This window comes from Phodopus roborovskii, unplaced genomic scaffold, assembly GCF_943737965.1.
Source record: "Phodopus roborovskii unplaced genomic scaffold, PHOROB, whole genome shotgun sequence".
NCBI classification, from domain to species: Eukaryota; Metazoa; Chordata; class Mammalia; order Rodentia; family Cricetidae; genus Phodopus; species Phodopus roborovskii.
The window spans coordinates 3,159,253-3,179,708 of record NW_026125562.1 but is presented as its reverse complement, the minus strand read 5'-3'; the positions used below and the strand labels follow the sequence as shown (position 1 = coordinate 3,179,708).

Below are 20,456 nucleotides of genomic sequence, written 5' to 3'. Positions count from 1 at the left end.
TAACGTGTTAGTAAAGTAGCTGTAATCTGAGGCCAAGAGGTGGAGGTAGGCAGTTCAAAAATTCAAGATCCTCCTCAGCTACAAACCAAGTTCATCTGCCTGAGGGGAAAAAAAAATAAGGTTAAGGGATGTTGCCTTAAGACAAACCAAAACATCCACCCTTAAGCCTTGAACCCTACACACCCCATTCCAATTCACTATATATGGAGTAAGTCCCTGGATCCTGCAGTTTATAGGTTTATGTTCTCTTACAGACACATTCCTTAGCAGAGACTAAACAGTGCATAGCACCTTTCAGCCCTAGGTGAAGCGCTGTTGATAAGGGGGGGGAAAAAGTCACCAAAAAAACGCAGCCTAACAGAGGGAGAGGGTAAAGAGAACTGCAGCGGGAACAAAGGCCTCCTTCACCTCCAAGCGGATGACGCTTGCTCTGGGCGCTTTCACCCTGAGTGTCTGCGCGTCAGCCACGAGGCCGCAAACGTGAGCTCGGGCTAGGCGGCCGCGGCTGGGACCTGGGGTCGGGCTCAGATCAGAATCGCCTCGGTAATCAGTGGTCGGGACGGGCCCGACCTCGTCTATCTGATCAATTCATCACTTCTGAGCACCGGGCCCGCAGGACCGATCCCAGGACCTCGGGAACCGCGGCACTGCCACCGCCCAGGGGGCCTCGCTGCACAGCGCCCCGCGGAGGGGGCTTCGCAGGAGGGCTGCTTCTCATTTCGGGGCGGCCCGGCGGGGCAGGGGACACGACCCGATCAAATAAGATCAAGGTGTAGGCGGGGGAGGGGCGCGGGGCGGACACACACACTCGCCTCGCATGCCCCACGCGCGCACACGCACTCCCACATGCACACTCACAGTCAGCCCACACATACTATTCACGCAACACTTAACAGCTCTGTCCACGACCCCGGCCGCGCTCCCACTCGCGAGGGAGCGGAAGTCGCACCGTCTTTTAAAGGCTCTGTCTCGCCTCAAAGGCTTCTGGGAGGAACCACAGAGTGGTCCGGTGGCTTCCACACACCATAGTTACCCAGAGCACTCTCCTCTGCCTCCGTGTGGCTGGGAGGTCCAAGAACGGAAGGACCTATTTCCATAAACAGAATTGATTTTTGTTGTGTTTTGTTCAAGTCCAGGGTAGCCCAAACTGGTATCCTACTCAAGATCCTTTCACTTCAGCTTCCGGGAGCTGCGATGACAAGCAGGCTTCTTTACAATATATCAGTTCATATAAAATGGAAACGTTTATGCCCCTGTCTAATTTTTCTTTGATTTGATCTCTTCTTTGTCCTAATTTTTAAAATATCCAATTTCTAGCGATGAAATGATCCAGGCTCAGACTAAATGTGAATGACTTTAATTATCGTGGACTTAACAACCCTAGATTATTACAAGGACATCATAGGAACACTTCTAGGAGTGCCTTCTCTGATAATAAATACCATTTGTCACATGTATTTATTGGCAGAGTGGGAGCATCGTGTCATTGTGCACCATGGTGCATGGTGAAGATCAAAGGACAACTTGCAAGGAGTTGGTTTTCTCCTACCATGTGAATCCTGAAGTCAAATTCACTCTGACAGCTGGTACTTTACTCACTGAATCACCTTGTAACCCAGTAAATATCAAGATATTTGAGTACTTAAAGAAACGGCATCTGCAAATGGGGAAGTGTAGGGCTGTATATCCTAGCCTCAGTCTCCTGGCTGATCAAAACTTAACGCTGAATCATATTTCTGAGCCTTCATTTACATCCATTCCATTAAATATATGATGGGGGGGCAGGTATGGTAATGCATGTCTTTAACCCCAACACTTGAGAAGCAGAAGAATGTTTCTTTTATTGGTTAATGAATAATGCTGTTTTGGTCAATGGACAGGCAGGATGTAGCCAGACGAGGCCCAGGCAGGGCTACCACACTAGAAGGCTGGGAAGAGGAACACAGAGAGTTGCAGGAGAGATGCCATGTAGCTGCTGAGGAAGAAAGGGGCCCAGGCATCACCAGTAAGCCAAGATTGAGACTAAGTGGAGATACGTAGTTTAATAGAAATGGGTTAATAATCAAGAGAGAGCTAGCCAGTAAGAAGCCTGAGCCATCAGCCAAACAGTTTATAATTAATATAAGCTTCTATGTGCTTATTTGGGGCTAAAGAGCTGTGGGACCAGATGGGACAGAAACTTCTGTCTACATACCTCACTTAATATACTTAATTTTTTACTCATTAAATTTAGTACCCCCAGAAGAATGCCTGGCCAACATATCTTTGGAGCTGTATCTTGTCCAGTTGCCTTCATAAGAAACTCGTCAGACGACAACATTCACGCAGGTGAGCCAACATGCTATGCAAAGCAGCACTGAACAGTTCAATAAATACACATGAGAAAGCAGACAACCATCACAGGGAAAAGGTTTATTTTCAAGGATGGTGCCAACAATGGTGAATAAAAACTGGTATTTCAACAATAAAAAGGAGCTGATTCCATTTGACCCTGGTGCACTGGGTTCATGGTGATGAACCTGAATCTGAAGCAATGTTGCTACCTTACACCTCCACCCCAAAGGACTCCCCCAGAGGAACAGGTCATCATTTTTCCCTTTGCCAAAAACAAGACACATCAGCTTAAATAGTATACACCAGGGTCCTATGTACCTGCTTACATAAAGTCAAGAGTCAAGAAGTGAAATAGGCTATTGGCTTCTTCATGTACTTTTTGGAACATTCTGGTAAGAAAACATCTCAAAATCTACCAACTCAGGCATTTAGGCCAAAAGGACCCATAAAAGATGTTGCAGAATGGAAGCTATTTAAGAAATGAAGCTGCTCTACAGACCAAAGTCAGAGACATCAGCCCTGTTTGAAAACAAGTCATTAAATACAAAGTAACTAGTACTGAACCTGCTCCCCAAGGAACACCTGGTGGGTAAACAGATCCCCAGCGCACACTCACAGGATCTCTGCATTTCTTTTCTCTCCTATGAACAATCCTCAGGAATGACCATGGAGAAGAAATCACTGCAATCTGCCCTGTGGACCAGTCCCTGAAGAGGGCTGCTCACACAGGCTGTGCTTTACACCACTACAATCAAAGCACTCAAACGCATGGGCACTGAAGCTTCCCAGCAGCCTTTGCTCTTGCAATGTATACAGACAAGAGAACCTAACTTCACCTGGGAGTGAGCCACAGTGCTTGTCATCAAGCTTTTCAATGGGCAATTCAACTGGAATATATACCCTTGTGTATTATCACTAATATTAGACCTACTTTATTTTTAGATTGTTGTAGACTTTACACCTAAGCTGATTCTTTTGCAGGCATAAGGAGGAAGGAATGGAGAAGTCTTCCCTTCAAATGTTGAGTCATCTAACATCATCTGTCCTCACACTCCCCGGGAAAGCCCTGAATACTGAGTTGGAAAGCTCCATTTTCCATTACTCAGTAACACACTCGTTTTATTAATGGAGTCTATGAGCTGTCCAATATGTTAATATCAGTGACTCCTCTCATTTCAATTTCTCATGGTCTTTCAGTAAATACAGCAGTGAAATACTGCAGTATGTAGAACTGAGAGTTGTCAGGGACACAACTAAAAATTGCTGTAACCCAGATTAAAGAACAAGCTTGCATCTTTTATAACATGACAGAATTCCCATCTCTATATATTTTCATTACAATAAATTCTTATACTAGATGAATTTCCTAGTATATGAATTGATATACTAATTTACTTATCATTTCTACCAGAACTTCAAATATATTAATCAATTATTTATTCAATAGTTCCCTCCTCCGGCACTGGTATTTAAAACTGAGTACCAGTACCTAGTACTAAGTCATTTAGAAAGAACTGAAAAGGCTTTAGGAAATAGCAAGAGTTGGTTCATTTTCTACTACCAGTTGGTCAAATGGAGGCTTCTTTGGGGACAGTGGTAAGCAGAAAATGCTTGTCTCAGTCACTGCTTCTTGTCTCCCAACCAGTAACCCTGGATAGCGCATAGGCTCAGGTTCTCTTGGGGAAACCTCAAGTTCCCAGCACATGGCAATCTGTGTTCTCTTCACTGAGAACCATGCTCTCTTCAGCTCCCAGATGGCCACAGAAGAAACACATTCCAAAAGCCAAACCATCCCTGGTCTTTCACAACTCCTATTTGCCCCAAGCTCCTCCCTCCCTCCCTAATGCAACAGATTCAAAGGTCAAGTGTTAAAAATTATCTGCTGGCATACACCTTTAATCCCAGCACTCAGGAGGCAGAGGCAGGCGAGGTCATCCTGGTCTACACAGAGAACTCCAGGACAGCCAGGGCTGTATAGAGACACTGCCTAAAAAAAGTCTTGACTTCTAGGGAGTCTGAACACAGCCTATATCCTTCCCTAATGAGCCTCAGTTTTAAAAGGTTCTGGTAAGGAATTGAAGAGCAAAACAAATGACCAGTTGTAGGTTGTTTTTTTAGTGTTGGGGCTCAATTCCAGGACCTTGACAATGCTAAGTAAAGGCTCTACCACTGAGCTACCACCCAGCCCAGGTTTTTAAGCAGGAGGTACATAATCATATCACTAAGGGGTGTGATTTATCTAGAGATAATATGCTTGCTGCTGAGGGCTGATTTATACAGAGATTAAAAAAAAAAAAAAGGTGGCTTTCTGGAGTCCTCTGGAGCAGAAATAATGTTCGTGACCATGACTTTCCCCGCATATGGCAGGCAGATGCTGCAGGGTCATCTTAGGGACACTGATGGTTTTAGCTGGACTCTCCTACACTGGGTCCAGGATTCCGACAACTTCTTCATCTTCATCCCCTTGGTTGGCAGTTGATGAGTGGGATACTTTGGAACTCATTTGATAAACAGAACGTAAAAGGCCATTACAATGCAGGCAATTGCAACAGCAGCATGCAGCCGGGTCCCAATCACAGCAGCTAGAAGACAAGAGCAAAGAGATGTTACAGCTGGCTCCTCACAAAACCCTTCCTTCCAAAGCCATGTTCTGAAGTCTTTAAGGAGAACCAAGGGTTTCCTGAGTCTGGGAATGTTCTTAATTGATACATTATGCTCTGGGATTTACACGAATTGCCTATCCCCTTTCTCCTTCTTTTTTGAAATAGAATCTCACTATGTAGACCTGGATGGCCTTGAATTTGTAAGTAGAATGAGAATGTCTTTGAACTCATGGAGATCTACCTGCTTATCTGCCTCTGCCTCCCAAATGCTAGGATTAAAGGTGTGGGCTGCCATGCCTGGCCTCCCTCAAATTCCTTTTGAGTCAAAAATTCACTATGCAATCTAGGCTGGACTTGAACTCCTGAGTGCTAGCATTACAGATATGTGTCATCATACCTGTCCTTATTTTACCCTACTTTGAATAAAAAAATAGTTATGTAGGATTCTTGATGAAGGTACCCAAAATAACAAAATATATATGTATGTATGTATGTATGTATGTATAAAGATAAAAGTTAAGTTCCAATGTGTTCTGTTAAAAAAAAAAAAATCAGTGGATGTGCTGGAGAGTTGGCTCAGTGGCTAAGAACACCTGCTGTTCTTTCAAATGACCTGAGTTTAAGTCCTAGAACCCACAGAGAGTTTCACCACCTCCTCAGGCACCAGGCATGCATGTGGTGCACAGACATGTACAGGCAAAATATTCCTATGAATAAAATAAATCTAAACAAAAATTTTAAAAATTGGTGGGAAAAATATTCTTTCTGCTAAGAGGAATTTCAGGCTAACCTAAAATGATATAACTTGTAATATAGCCCCTCCTCACCCCAGGACAAAATATTATGCTGTTGCCCACAGTGGCTTCTTGGCTTCCCAAGTAGCTGGGACTATAAGCATGCGCTTATAAGTAAATTGTAAACTTTTACTTAATCCTAGAACACCAAAACTACCTAGATGGTAAAATAAGCAAGTATCCTTAAGTAACAGCAAACTTAAAATTTACCTCTTCCCTCAACTTTAGAAATGACTATTTTACATTATTAACAGACGCTGGGCAGACAAGTTACCACATAAACCTGAGGACCTGATTTAAACCCCATATGCCACACAAAGCTGGCCAGAGTCACATACATCTGTACTCTCAGCACTACTAAAGTAAGTAGGCAGGGCAACTCCTGAACTCTCACAGGCAGACTAGCCAGGTGTGCTTAGCAGCAAACACACCCACAACACGTCATACATACACTCATATACTATAGAGGAATCCAAATATAACTCCAGCCGTACACTTTCTGGTTTATAGGACCACACTGCCCAGACATCTCCATTTCCTCTTTGTGTCCAGGTAAGACCTTACCTTTGTAAAACACACCCCAAACTCCTTTCTTCTCGGAGAGCAGCCAGGTTTTGAGACGAGGTACTTTCTTGAAGTAGGCACAGGTGCAAACAAAGAGCAAACCAAACACCAGAATCCCATCCAAGGAGTACACTGTCACATGAAAAAGAGGAAGTCTCTGGTGATGCTCTAGCTTGGAAGACATGAGCCTGCCCAGAGATCACCTTAACAGCAGTACCAACACTCAGTAGGAAGGGTCCAACACCTGTCACTATTTCTCCAACTTGCTTGTAAACAAGCACTTTACTGCCCCATCCTTTGTAAAAACTGAAAACGTGTGTATTTGTGTGGACCTAGTCTCTTGGGAGTAACTGGTGCTTGTACTAGGTTTTAAGGCTAGTGAGAGTCTGAGCATAAAGTTTACATATGTTATTGGTATAAATCTTTCATCTGATGAAGGAAAGATCAATCTTTAGTCAAGTTTCTTATATCTGCATCTGTTGATAAAGCATGTTAAGGCAGACCATAAAACTTAATGGAAATTCCAAGAATTAGACTTGGCTACACTTTTGCTATACTCAGTTGATATACTTCCAGCATGAGTCACCATTTACAAGTCAGACTCCTGCCAGAACAAAAGTGTACATAAGGGGGAAAAAAAACACTGATATCCAAAAAGTGCATCCATAATGACGCACTCCTGTAACACTGGCATTAGCAAAGCCAGCCTAAGCTACAAAAGGAGACCATGTCCTATTTTTGTTTTTGGGACAGGGTCCTGCTAAGTAATAAGTAAGCAAGGATGATTTTAAACCTGTGGTCTGCCTGCCTCCCTCCCTCTTCCCAATGCCAGGCTTGTGCCATAGATATCATGTAAAGTCTGGTCTCAAAAACAACAAAACAAAACATGCCTGATGCTTAGACACCATGGAAAGGTCTTAGCTCTGTTTCATGTGCTAAATAGGTAAGTAAAATGAATTACATAAAGGTAAATTTCATCCACTACACCAGAATGTTCTATTTCCTAGTTTACATTATGTCTTTCTCTGAGCGATGCTCCTTTTCTACTCTGTGTACTATGGTTAAGACTAACTACCCAGAAAACCTTCAGATGGAGATTACGTACAACCAGTGTCTGCCAGTTCCTCCCAGTTCTGAACCACACTGTCTTTCTTTCTCCAGTGAAACTATTTCACAGCTAGTTCCAGTACACCAATCAGTACACTCACTATTTTCATGGATACCTTTCTGTGCTATTCTTTTGCTCCTGTAAGTTCTTGTGGACAACGACAAAATTCACAAGGATGTGACATTTGAGTCTTCAGTGTCAAGTCTATGGAAGTTTCTGAGAAATGCTTTTCCTGAGCCCCTTCAATCATACTGCCTAAAAAACTTTCTCACTCCCTTTCCTGGAAGACTGACTACAAAGGTCTTAAATCTCTAGAACTTGGAATTCATGACTATAAAATTGTCTGATGCAGCCTAGAAAAGTTAAGTGGAGATAAGCAGGGGCCAAGTGCTCCATTGGTAACAAAAGGCGGCTTCTAAATCCACCCTTTGCAACACAAGTCAAAATCTCAGGAGGGAACCACCCAGCTAGGACTTTAAAGCCAAACAAGTGAAGAGTTTTTGCCTTAAAAAAAAAAAAAAAAAAAACTTTGGGGATTGTCTGTGTACATTGACTTCTCCCACAAAGTGTGTGTGTGTGTGGGGGGGGGGTGTTGATGCCATTTCTAGGTCCTCTCAACCAGCCTATTGTCCGAAAGTATGAGACTTTAGGAAACTTGATGATATCTTCTATTCCCTGGGGACTAACAGCGCTAATTCTATGGTGATCGATCTCCCCAGTGGCCGCAACCAACTTCTAGTAAAGAAAAGATAGGGTGATAACCAAAAAGTGAGGTGTGGGCACTAGGCAGCACTGGGGAACATTAATGGACTTGAGAACAAGGAACTGCGAGAAGCCTCCCAGAAGGAGTTGGGGGCTCCCCAAGGCCCAGGGGGGCTGGGCTGGGAGGAGGCGGGGGGAGGGGGAACGGCCACGTCAGTCTAGCCCCGCCCGCCACGTCTGTCCTCCGTCCCCTACCGCCACCCTCCGCCACGGCCCTCAGATCAGATCTCACCGTTCGTCATGGCGGTAGGGCCCGGCCGGCCGGGATGAGGGGTCCGGGTTCAGCAGTAGCGACGGCGAAGGCGGGGGAACCCGGCTCCCACTTTGACACTTCCCGATCCGGGCCGAGGTGACGGGAACCGGCCGTACGCAAGCGCAAGGGCGGAGAGACGAACGCCGAACTCAATCAGACGTGACTAGCAGATCGTCGAGTTAAGGACTCTGCCAGCGTAGTTTCTGCGTCCCGACGTAGCAGAGGCGAGCATGGCCGCGACGCTTCCTTTGTGGTCATGGCAACCAGATGTCTGCAGCTTGAACGTGTCTGACTAGACGGACTAGACCGCGTCCGTGCGTTTGAGAAATAAAGGCTGTAGGATTTGCGCTGTGGCTGCTGCTTTGTGTGTCTTTTGTGTGTCTGTGTGTGACAGCAGGAGCCTGCCTACGATCCTGGGAGAACTCTGCTCTCTTTTTTCTCCACCGCGCAGTCTGCCAGAGCATGTTCTTCTTAAGAACAAAACTTTTGGGATCAAGTGATTCCTGACCAAGAAACAAAAGAAAAACCATCCCCTTTCCTCCAACTCATTTAGATTACAACTGGTTAGGTGTACTTTTAAGAGGACACCGGGAACCAGGCTGGGTCCCTAAGGAACTGCATGTGAGGTGGGTCACATGCGTAGCAGTCATTTCATCCTACCATAGCAATCTGAAAACAGCATCATTGCCAGGAGAGTTGAACCTGTCTTCTTGAGAATACAATTGTTCGTTGTTTTGCTTCTATGCTCTGCAGTAGTACTATGTTCCCTAACATCTGAAACCCAACGAGAGTATGAGGGTGGAGGGAACGCAGCAGTAGGTGCTCGGGCCTCAGGGGTTTCCCTGTTGGGGGGCTTCTCCTGGCAGAAATCTAGCCAAACGGGCATCTAAATTTTGTAAAGGAAACAAGGAACTTTCCAATAAAAGCCGTTGTCAGAATTATTCAGACGATTTCCTGTTTTTTTTCTTTTCCTTGAACTATCAGGAGAGTTTCCTTTGTCTGCTGCACTTAAGTCATGTTGGGGCTGCCTCAGGCACTTTATTCAGAAATCTGCCCTATCATGGCTTTTATGAAGATATTTTGACAAGATGATAAAAGCCATCAGTCTAATGATGGAGTAGGGTACGAGACAAAGCTATAGGTTCTACTTTGTAAGCTGGAACCTTTAATTATAGACAGTTCAGTCTGCTTTATTAGAGTCTGGATGAAAACGCTACACTGAGTCATGAGAGTTCTGTCCATTCCTGCTACAGTGCCATCTGCTGTGAACTGCCCGGTGACCTAGAAAAAAACTGTCCAAAGGTTTGGAATGGAGAGTCAAGAGGAGGGGGAAACCAACATCACAAACAGCTATCTAGCTAAAACAAACCTTCATGCAGGAAAGAGTCCTTGAGAAAACATGCTTAAATTAAGAAAATGCAGCCTCAAAAAATAAAAGATATATAGAAAAAAAAAAAACGAATATAAACCAGGCAGTCACTCAGATTACATATGCATGAGCATACACACAGGGCATTCCACAAACCAAAACAGTAGAGAAGGCTCAGTGGTTACGAGCATTTGCTGCTCTTGCTAAAGACCTGAGTTAGGTAGGTTTCCAGCACCCAAGTGATGGCTCACAAGTGTCTGCTCCTCTAGTTTCAGGAGAGCCTGTTCCAGAAATAATATGCCTTCCTAATCAAAAATCGCCCCTCACATGGAAGAAAAGCTCTGTAGTAAAGTGCCTGGCAGGCTGTAGTTAATCCATAAGCTAGAATTGACCTTCACAGAAGATTTTACTAACTGATATACAAGTTAGGCTTATGTATTCCAGTGTCATCCTTCAGTCTCTTTTGGGTCTCAGCCCTAGGTTACACTTCGATCAATTTAAAACAGAGACAGGATACTATCAGTCTGGCCACTTCAGGCACATAAGCAAAAATATTACTATTGTCAGAATTATTTTAAGTATACCAGTGTTGTTTTTTTTTTTTTTTTTTTTTTTTTTTTTTTGAATGGCTGTTACCTAGGATCATCTTGTGCACTTAGCAAAACTATATCTTCCCTGTTAAGAACACGGGGGTCTTACCTACAGACTAGGACTTGATGGTGGTTGTGACCTAGGATGCCCTCTTGAACTACCCTCTGAAAGGTATGTCTAATGGAAGATATGACCTAATGTCAGCTGGTCAATCCTGATGAGTAAACATTTACATCCTAGCACCCTAAATTTCACTGTCTCAGAGGCCTGGTTGGCATACTACTTATCTTTTTTTTTTTTTTTTTTTTCCTAGACAGGGTTTCTCTGTGTAACAGCCCTAGCTGTCCTGGAACTAAGTCTGTAGACCACCCTGGCCTTGAACTCACAGAGATCCACCTGCTAGCATCCTATCCCTTCCCACCTCCTCTCCTACTCTAAACTCCCTCTAGCTCAGAGTGTCCCTGCTGATGCTGCTCATCCTTCTTGAAACCCAGCTGTTTTCACTATCCTTCCCTTTGGTTCCAGCTCCTATTTTCACAAGTTTTCTCTTCTCCTTCCCGCTCCCCTAGTCCTGGTCACACCCGGTCTGCTGGCTATATCCAGTCTACTACTGTCTCTCTCTACTTTGGATTCTAACAGATGCCTCTGGCTGTTCTCTCTCTCATATCTACAACAAAACCTTCCCATACCTGGGCTCAACCATGTCGTCAGTTTATACATATATGTTGTTTTCTCCTGAGTAAAATTTCAGCAAAATGGTGTATCCTTTCTAGGGCTATTGGATAAAATGAACTACTGTTTAGAGAAATAAGTGACGAACAGCCCTGCTCCATCAAGACTAAGCTACCATAGCTGGGCAAGGGTGGGATACGCTTTTAATCCAGCACTCAGGAAACAGAAAACCAAGCCAAAAATAAATAAATAATTAAAAAACAAACTAGCTACCATAGTTAATATTCATTTGTTAAAGAGTATTTACCAGTTTTTTTTTTTTTTTTTTTTTTTTTTTTTTAAACACAGGGTTTTCTGTGTAGCTTTGGAGCCTACCCTAGAACTAACTCTGTAGATCAGGCTGGACTCGAACTCACAAAGATCCACCTGCCTCTGCCTCCCAAGTGCTGGGATTAAAGGTGTGTGCCACCACTGCCCAGAAACTAGGTTTTACAGAAATAGACGCCAAAAAAAAAAAAAAGTCCCTGCCCTCAAGAGAACAAAATATATAGGTAAGACTGCTGAATAAAAAAATCTAGTGTATACTGCCATTGTACAGCTAACATTATTTTTGATTTTGTAAAATATCTATGGAATATTTTTAAACAAGAAGTCAAATGGAGAGTCTGGAAGAAGGGACATGAGGGAGAGCCTGTAGGTAGCTAGGATCTAGACCTAGGTCTGTGTAGCTTCAAATCTCCCTTCTACTTGTTATCACAGTGTCTCAAATTTCAGTTGCTCTCCACCCATACTGATCTTTGGTGATTTTTGTCCCCAAGCATTATGTTCTGTCTGGATGGAAAGCCTCCTCGCCTGGGTGCCATCAGTCCCCTGCAGACATGTTTCACCCCGGGCTGCAGTCTGGGTCACTGGCTCTTAAAACACAAATGCAAGGAATAATAGAGCCCGGCTGCACTGGCGTCTCAGTTCACACTTCTTAGTCAGTTCATTTCAGCTGACACCGGAGAGCTGTTAGCTCTTGCCAAATGCCTGTCAGTTCAGAACAGTGGCCTGCTTGTTAGGATTGCTGTGGTCACTGGTGAACACCAATCAGTCTTGGGGGACCATGACCAGAGCATTCTGCTTTAACCAAAGGATAAATTCAGTCCTGAAGGCATAGCTTGCAACAATAGCTTCATTTGAATGACAACAAACAGGCATTCATGGATGCCCTACACAATTGTTTCCAGACTTCTGAGAGTGAGGAATGTGCTAATCTTAGGAGTCAAGAGATGAATGAGAAGCAGACTCTGTTCTTATAAGTTTAAGATTTAGTAGGAACAGATAAGCTGCATATAGAAATAACCAGAAAAATGAGGCAGAGAGTGAGAATTGTCAAAGAGGAATAAAAACTATGTGTGATGGCAAGATGAAGGAGAAATTGCTTTCAGTCAGAGATGGCTTCATCATAGAGCAGACATCTCACCAGGCATGTAAAGTTCCCCCCCCCCAAAAGCTTGCAATGCCTCAATAGAGGTGAAAAACATTCCTGTGGGGGGAGCCTCCATCAAAGGTTGGAGAAGGTCAGAGCATATTTTACTTGCTTACCTTACTAGCTAACTCCATGCATCTCTCAGGCCTTGGCTGAATCCCCACCTGCTCAAAAGAGGCTTCCTCTGACCTTGGAGCATCTTCCCCAGCACACACTTCTAAAGTATATGCTACCAAATTCATTGGCCTGCTTCACTGTAAGGTTCACTTGCACTGTCTGTCTTTTTATGGGTGTTGAATATTTGGCAGCTGCTTGTCAATTGTTTGTTGCAGGGCCTGGGAGATGGCCCAGTGGGTAAAGGTGCTTGGTACCAATGTTGACAGCTTGAGTTCAATCCCTGGAATGTAACTGGTGGAAGGAGGAGACCAATTCCTGCAAATCATCCATTGGCATTCACACAAGCACCATGGCACATATGTACAGATACACTCAATAAACAAACATATAAATAAGTATAAAAACATTGAAAATCACTGCATGAATAATTGAGTGTGGTTCATGTAAAACTGGGATGTCAGAATTTGGGAAGAGGAATGCTGTTTGACAGAGTTTTCCTGGGGAGCCACCGCGCGCACGTGCACACACACACACACACACACACACACACACCATTGGGTCAGAAAGGGAGCCAACAGCAAGCCAAAGTAACAATGGCACCAATGGTAAACCAACTGAATTGGTGTTGTGGTTACTAACAGGATTTGGATGAGGGGCTACATACAAGGGTCAGGAATGATTGAAAACCAGCTTCATCACACAAAGGCCCACCTCAACACTGATGCTGACTCATGGAAGCTGTCCCTGGGGAGTTCTCTGCACTATTGGCAGGACTGTCTGAGATTCTGGTCAGAGACTAACCCCCCCCCCCCACACACACACAGTTATTTACTCCATTTTAAACTGCTGGGGCCAGGCACTCAGATACATGAGATGGGAGCCTCTCTCCCTCCTATGTGGAATTTTTCAATTCCGAGAAAACTGTCAAACTACAGAATAGCAAATGGTTGTCAGCCATGGCCACTCATTCTGACTAAACAATGACAATTCCTGAAGCTAAAGTAAATCTGTCTAGGTTCTTGCTCTGAGCCCTGTCCCCTCTCAGTAATAGCTGACTATGAGACATTGCCCCTCCAGCCCTAAACTTCACTCTGGAGTCCTCTTGTAGAAGCATGCCAGGGCTTTCTACTCTGCTTTGTGTCTGCTCTGCTCATCACACTCCATTTTTTTTCCACTGTATGTTTTGGAGTTCAGATTCAAAGGTTGAATGATACCTAAGCTTCATAGCTCATGCCTTGCTAGTATGAGAGGCCCTTCCACTGTCCTTTGATTTGTATTTATTCCTTCATGCCCTATTCCCACTTTTTCTGTGCTACAACCTTTCTAACACATTTGGTGTCTCTGCTTTTTTTGTTTTTTGTTTGTTTTGTTTTGAGACTGGGTTTCTCTATGTATCTCTGGCCAACCTGGAGCACACTATGCAGACCAGACTGACCTTGAACTTACAGAGATCCTCCTTGCCTCTACCTTTCAAGTGCCAGGATTAAAGGCATGTGACACCATGACTGGCAGTGCCTCAGCCTTTTTATAGGTTCCTGTAAAATATGTGGTTTTGTGTCTTTAATTTAAAGTGGTATTTAGATCTCATTGTGTGTCATACTGTTTTTCTTAGCACAGCTCATGGGCGTGGTCTCGTTGATAGTCTATTGTTTCTGATCAGCCCTGGTATTTTTTGGTATATATTTTTACTTCTATGATACTCTGATAATGAACACTGAATATTTTATAACTGACTCCCTGGTCAGGGCCAGAGCTTCACCGCTGCCTAATAAGATGTTCTCAATCCTGTCAGGCTTTTCAATTTTTTTTTTTTCCTCAGATGTGTATGGTGAGGGGTAGGAGTCTTCTTGCTTTTCTTTATTTATATACACAGTGTTCTGCCTGTCACCAGAAGAGGGCACCATATCTCATTGTAGATAGTGAGCCACAATGGTTGTTGGGAACTGAACTCAGGGTTTCTGGAAAAGCAGCCAGTGCTCTTAATCTCTGAGCCATGCCCCCAGACCCCGATTTTTTTTTCTCTCTTTTTAAACTTTGTTTATTTAATATTTTTTCGAGACAGGATTTCTCTCTATGCAGTCAGTCCTGGCTTTCCTGAAACTCACGCTGTAGACCAAGCTGGCCTCAAACTCAGAGATAAGGGAGCCTATGAACTAAGACACATTGTAGTTTCCTTAGAGAAGGGATGTGTGGTGGTTTGAAAGAAAATGGCCACCAAATGGAGGGACACCATTAGCAGGGGTGGTCTTGTCGGAGGAGGTGTGTCACTGTGCGGGCGGGCTTTGAGCTTTCCTATGCTCAGGGTACCACCCATTGTGTCAGTTGACTTCCTGTTGCCAGCAAGATGGGGCACTCTTAGCTCCAGCACCACATCTGCCTACGTGCTGCCATGCTTGCCACCATGATGATAATGGCGAGCCTCTGAAACGGAGCTCCCTCAATTAAATGTTTTCTTTTTAAGAGTTGCCATGGTCATGGTGTCTCTTCTCAGCAATAAAATCCCAAACTAAGACAGACTGCATGGCAAAGAACTGATGGGTCCCTTGGGGAGCTCTAAGAAAGAACGGAGGCCTTTAGACCCACAACCTAAAGGAACCGAGGCCTGCTGATAGCCACAGTGGCTGTGGACATGGATGTCCCTCCCCACATCTCAGCCAACATTAATAGCAAAATGTCGAGCGCTATCGCCTTGCCTGCAAGAATGACGCTCAACAACAGGATTCTTCTGCAGCTATGTTTATTGCACGGCTCATTACAGAAAGTTGAGGGAAGACCCCGAGGAGGAAAAAGGGCTCTGCTTATATATGCTCAAAGGAGTCGTGTCCGTTACTGACAAGTGCAGCCCGCAACGGTTGTAATGGTCACCCCTTGACGTGGATCGCGTATCTGCGCCTTGCTGGCTTATGGACAGGAAACCGGCTCCACCTTCGGGAATGGCACCGGTGGCTCTCTACATCTCCCCTTTTTTTGTTTTATAAATGCAACAGGCAAGGGTAGTGGTCTGATCTCCAGTAATGAGATGGACATTGTAATGACCCTGAATCCTGGTAGTCAGCCAAGTCAGTGCCATACCCGTCCGGCATCTTTTCCCTGGAGGTGGGGCCTTGGACACCAACCCACATGCAACCAGACTTGCCCTTCTCGGAGCTGCTCATGGCCAGAGTCAACCCGGAGTGCAGTGCTAAGCCAAACAACCTGAGCGTGAAGAATTTATTACAGTAGGCTAAACTAAAGAAGCACCTGTCTGCGTGCAATGGGAAAAAACCCCGCAGAACGTTAGGGCTGTTTTTTGGTAAAAAAAAAAAAAAAAAAAAAAAAAAAATGGACACCCTAACCTGGTGCAATGTCATAGAAGACTCAAGGGCTGTCCTATTGGACAATTAATGTCCATTTTTTAACATGCTTAGCCACACAGTGGGAGAGGAGCCTATCTCCATAGCAGCTAGGGCTTGAGTGATAACCACTTTGTCATGTGTCTCTTGAGCACGTAGCTTACACACCAACCAGAGCAGGAGCACCACCCCATCACATAACAGCAGGCCAAACCCCATTACACCTGCCCACTCCTTAAAGTGGGAAAAAGCAGTGGAGATCCAGGAGAACGATCCTTCTGATAGAGAGGCGTCCACACGGGTGGAATTCACATGGACGATGGCCATTCGAAGTTGGTCCATCAGGCTATCAAATTCTCCTGTCCATTCACCTAAAAGATACTGAAAAAGTTGTTTAGAAAGGTTTGCAGCTCTTGTATAATTTTCATATTGTACACTGGTGACACATAAACTGGAATATTTCCATTGACAGCCCAGTTGGGCTAGCTGCCAGAGTGTGTCAATTTGTTCCTGCACCAAATCAATTCTCTGATTGACTACCATCAATCCTCCTTTTAATCGTGAATCAATGGAGGCCTGTGATTGGCTAAGATCATGCCATATGGCTTTCCATTCCAAATATTGCCCCATAGTGAGGCATGCTTTTGTGACAAACATCCAGTCTGCAGGGGTCATAGCCATAGCAGAAAGTCTCTCTACTTGTGAGGAGGTGTAGTTAGCATTAATGCCATAAGCACAGACAGATTCAGCCAATTCCTTAACCTGCTTATGTTCCAAAGGTTGATGAGTATGATTTCCATCCTCCTCAAAAACAGGAAACATCTGAGTTAACTGCAAGGCTGCTTTGTTATTTCCTGTTGAAACAAAAATAGAAATCCTTTTCCCCAGTAACTTGTTCTTGAACTTAAATTTTGGAGTCAAAGCATTTTTAAAATATATAAATTGAATTAATCCAGCAACATTTCCTTTAACAGTTGTTTCCTCATCAGTCAAACAATACAAAGACAATATACCGTACAGTTTCCAGATTCTCTCCATCTGTGGCTTTTTTATTATTCTGTTTCTTTTCTATTTTATTTTTTTAATTAATTAATTTATTTATTTATTTATTGTGATCAGTCTCTTGGGGCTCTTTCACTTTCTCTTTGCTAGCCTTTTTCTTTTTATGCGCACCCAACTTTTCATTACGTTCTGTTTCTGACATGCTTTCCTGATAGCATGTCTATCAGAACTCACCTTATTTGTTACCTTTGTGCCACAGTTCTGAATCCTCTCCAGTCTCCTGAAGGGTCCCCCGTGTGCCGTTGATGTCAGTTTCCCGGGTTTCGGCACCACTTGTCAAGCGCTATCGCCTTGCCTGCAAGAACGACGCTCAACAACAGGATTCTTCTGCAGCTATGTTTATTGCGCGGCTCATTACAGCAAGTTGAGGGACGACCCCGAGGAAGAAAAAGGGCTCTGCTTATATATGCTCAAAGGAGTCGTGTCCGTTACTGACAAGTGCAGCCCGCAACGGTTGTAACGGTCGCCCCATGATGTGGATCGCGTATCTGCACCTTGCTGGCTTATGGACAGGAAACCGGCGCCATCTTCGGGAATGGCTCTTTACAGCAAAGGCGCTAGAAATGCCAAATAAAATGCACCCACGCTCCTGCCCCACAAGCACTGTGTTACGTTGTTTGAACTTGGGGCTGGTTTTCTCTTACTTTGTGGATCCTGGGAACCAAACTCAGGTTGTCCAGCTTAGTGGCAACAGCCCTTTCCTATTGAGCCACCCTACCCTCAGTGTTTATTTTGTTTTGAGACAGATCTTGCGGTAGAGTCCCGCTGGCTTCTCTCTTCTTGGAATTACAGGCATATACCACTATGTCCAACTTTAAAAATGTGTTTTGTCACTAACTTTTGTTATTTTTACTATGTTTTGTTATTTTTACACAATAAATGCCAAGTACATTTGCCTACTAATATACTTTGAAATATGTAGCTGATGTGATGGCACATGCTTGTAATCCCACCACTTGAGAGGTAGAGACTGGGAGATCAAGAGTTCAAGGTCATCTTCAGCTACCAAGTAACTTTGAGGCCAACATGGGCTACATGAGATTCTATCTCAAACAAAACAAAACAAAAAACAGTCTGTGTGTGTGAGTGTGTGTGACCAACACCATCAAAACTAATTCATGTTTTGATATGTAAATGTGTAGACATCACTACAGTAGAGGATACAATAACTCTAGGAATTAAAAAAAAGTTTTTGTTTTTGAATTTTATTTGTATGAGTGTTTTGTATCTAAGTGCACTGCTGTATACAGTGCCCCTGGAGGCCAGAAGAGGGCGACAAATCCTCCAGAACTGGAGTCACAGACTGAGGTGAGTGTGGTTGCTGGGAATTGAATCCAGGTTCTCCCCAAGAACAAAAAGTACTTGTAACCAATGATCCATCGTCTCTCTAGCAAACTCTAATTCCTTTTTGCTGTTTTGGGGCAGGGTTCTGGCTATTTTGGAACTCACTCTGTAGACCAGACTGCCCTCAAAGTCAGAGTTCTACCTCTGTCTCTGCCTCCTGAGTGCTGGGATCAAAGGCCTGCACTACCATACCCAGCCAAGTTTAGATTTTCAGTTAGCTATGAATGCAAACTGGTTCTTCCTATTATTACAAATATGTTCTTTGGTAACATTACTGCCTGAAATAGTTCACAGCTCTTACTAAGGTCTAACCAACAGGAAAGAAATTACTTAAAAAAAAAAAATTACTGTATCTTTGTTATGGATATCGGAGGGTGAGACAGGATCTCTTTATATTACCCAGGCTGGGCAGTGCCACTCTCTTGCTTCATTCTCTCGAGTGCTATAGATGTCTGTGGGGAAAACTCACTTTGTAAATATGTTAACAGAGAGGTTTTACTCTCAGATGATCGTCTTTTTCACTCACTGGTGTTGACTGGACTAGCAAACCGTGTGCTGTTGAGAGGTCACACTAAAGGTCATTTTACAAACCTAGCTCTACCCTTCCAATGTGGTTTCCTCTGTCAGCGCTTTGACCAAATAAATGTATCTAACAAAACCCTAAACCCTCTCAGCTGAAGAAAACTGTTCCTTTGAGAACTGGAAGTGAATCAGGATGTCCTCCTGTAACACTGTACATGAACAGAAAGACTTGCAGTCCTTGGAACGGTTCGTGGTTGTACATCCTTTAGTCAGTCCAGAGACCCTTGGCTGACAATTGTATATAGCAATACTTTGCCTCTGGAATCAGAAGGCATTGATCAGATCCAAAGTAACAAATTGGAGTGACGAGATGCACCTGCTTGGTTCATGATGTTATTTCTCTAAACATTAAAAGAATAATAAACAACCCTTTTATTTTTATTTTTTAAAATTTATTTTTATTTCACATTCATTGATGTTTTGCTTTCATGTATGTCTGTGTGAGGATGTAGGATCCTCTGGAACTTAAGTTACAGACAGTTGTGAGCTGCCATGTAGGTGCTGGGAATTGAAACTGGGTCCTCCGGACCTCCCTCGTGACCAGAGTACTGAGCTTGGTGGAGGGTGTCGGGATTGAAACACTTAACAGACCACCACGAGAAGTGAAGAAGCTGCTGCTGTTTATTACAGAGAGCAATGGGCTTATATAACCAAGCCAGGGGATGGGCTAAGCATAGGAGGAAGTCATGCACCAACCACTCCTGGGGTCAAGGTACCTGCATTGCTCACGGGAAAGTTCTGAAAACAACCTTGTTTGCTCAACCTGCACGGAAGTTCTACATCTGGGTGGGGAGAAGAGAGCTGTAAGGGACAAGGACTTAAATTTCCCAACATCCGGAAGAGCAGCCAGTGATCTCTACCACTGAATAGTCTCTCCAGTCCCCCTTTTTTATTTTTTAAAGACATGGTCTCACTATGTAGCCACGGCTGGACTAGAACTCCCTGAGATCTTCCTGCCTCTGCTTTCAGAGGCTGGGATTATAGGCATGCATCAGCACACACAGCTCTTTTGTAATTTTAAAATTTTTACTTATTATTGTGTATGGAAGCTAAAGGACAACCCTGTGGAAACGATGCTCTCATCTCACTGTTCAGCTTTTACACGGTCCCGGGGATTGAACCTAGACCTTAGGCTTATTCCACTAGAGCTTTCACTAGCTGAACCATCTCTCCAGCCCATCCTTTGTAATATATATATTCCAGTCCCTGGGAATTGGATGCCCTCTTCCGGTCTCTTTGGCTCTGCACACATGTGGTACATATACAGGCAAAACACCCATATACATAAAGATTATATTTTAAAAAGGTGGGCGGTGGTGGCCCACACCTTAATCCCCGCACTTGGAAGGCAGAGGCAGGCGAACCTTTGAGTTCGAGGCCAGCGGGAACAGAGCGTGTTCCAGCAGGACAGGCTCCAAAGCTACAGAGAAACCCTGTCTCGAAGAAAAACAAACCAACAACAACAAAATCCACTATAAAGATTTTTTTTAAAAGCATG

General features: G+C 44.0%; 1 protein-coding gene and 1 non-coding gene across 2 annotated transcripts; both read right to left on the bottom strand.

Annotated features, from left to right (window-relative positions):
- Positions 1-524: 524 nt before the first annotated feature.
- On the bottom strand, positions 525-934 carry LOC127216903 (small Cajal body-specific RNA 2). The gene has a single exon (XR_007834051.1). It is a non-coding gene; the product is annotated as a small Cajal body-specific RNA 2 (non-coding RNA).
- A 1,461-nt stretch (positions 935-2,395) lies between these two features.
- On the bottom strand, positions 2,396-8,562 carry Tmem167b (transmembrane protein 167B). The gene is made up of 3 exons (XM_051177717.1): positions 8,398-8,562; positions 6,296-6,427; positions 2,396-4,916 (listed from the first exon to the last, which is right to left on the bottom strand). Exons 1-3 carry the CDS (start codon positions 8,405-8,407, stop codon positions 4,834-4,836), a joined length of 225 nt encoding a protein of 74 aa, XP_051033674.1. The 5' UTR covers positions 8,408-8,562; the 3' UTR covers positions 2,396-4,833.
- Positions 8,563-20,456: the final 11,894 nt, after the last annotated feature.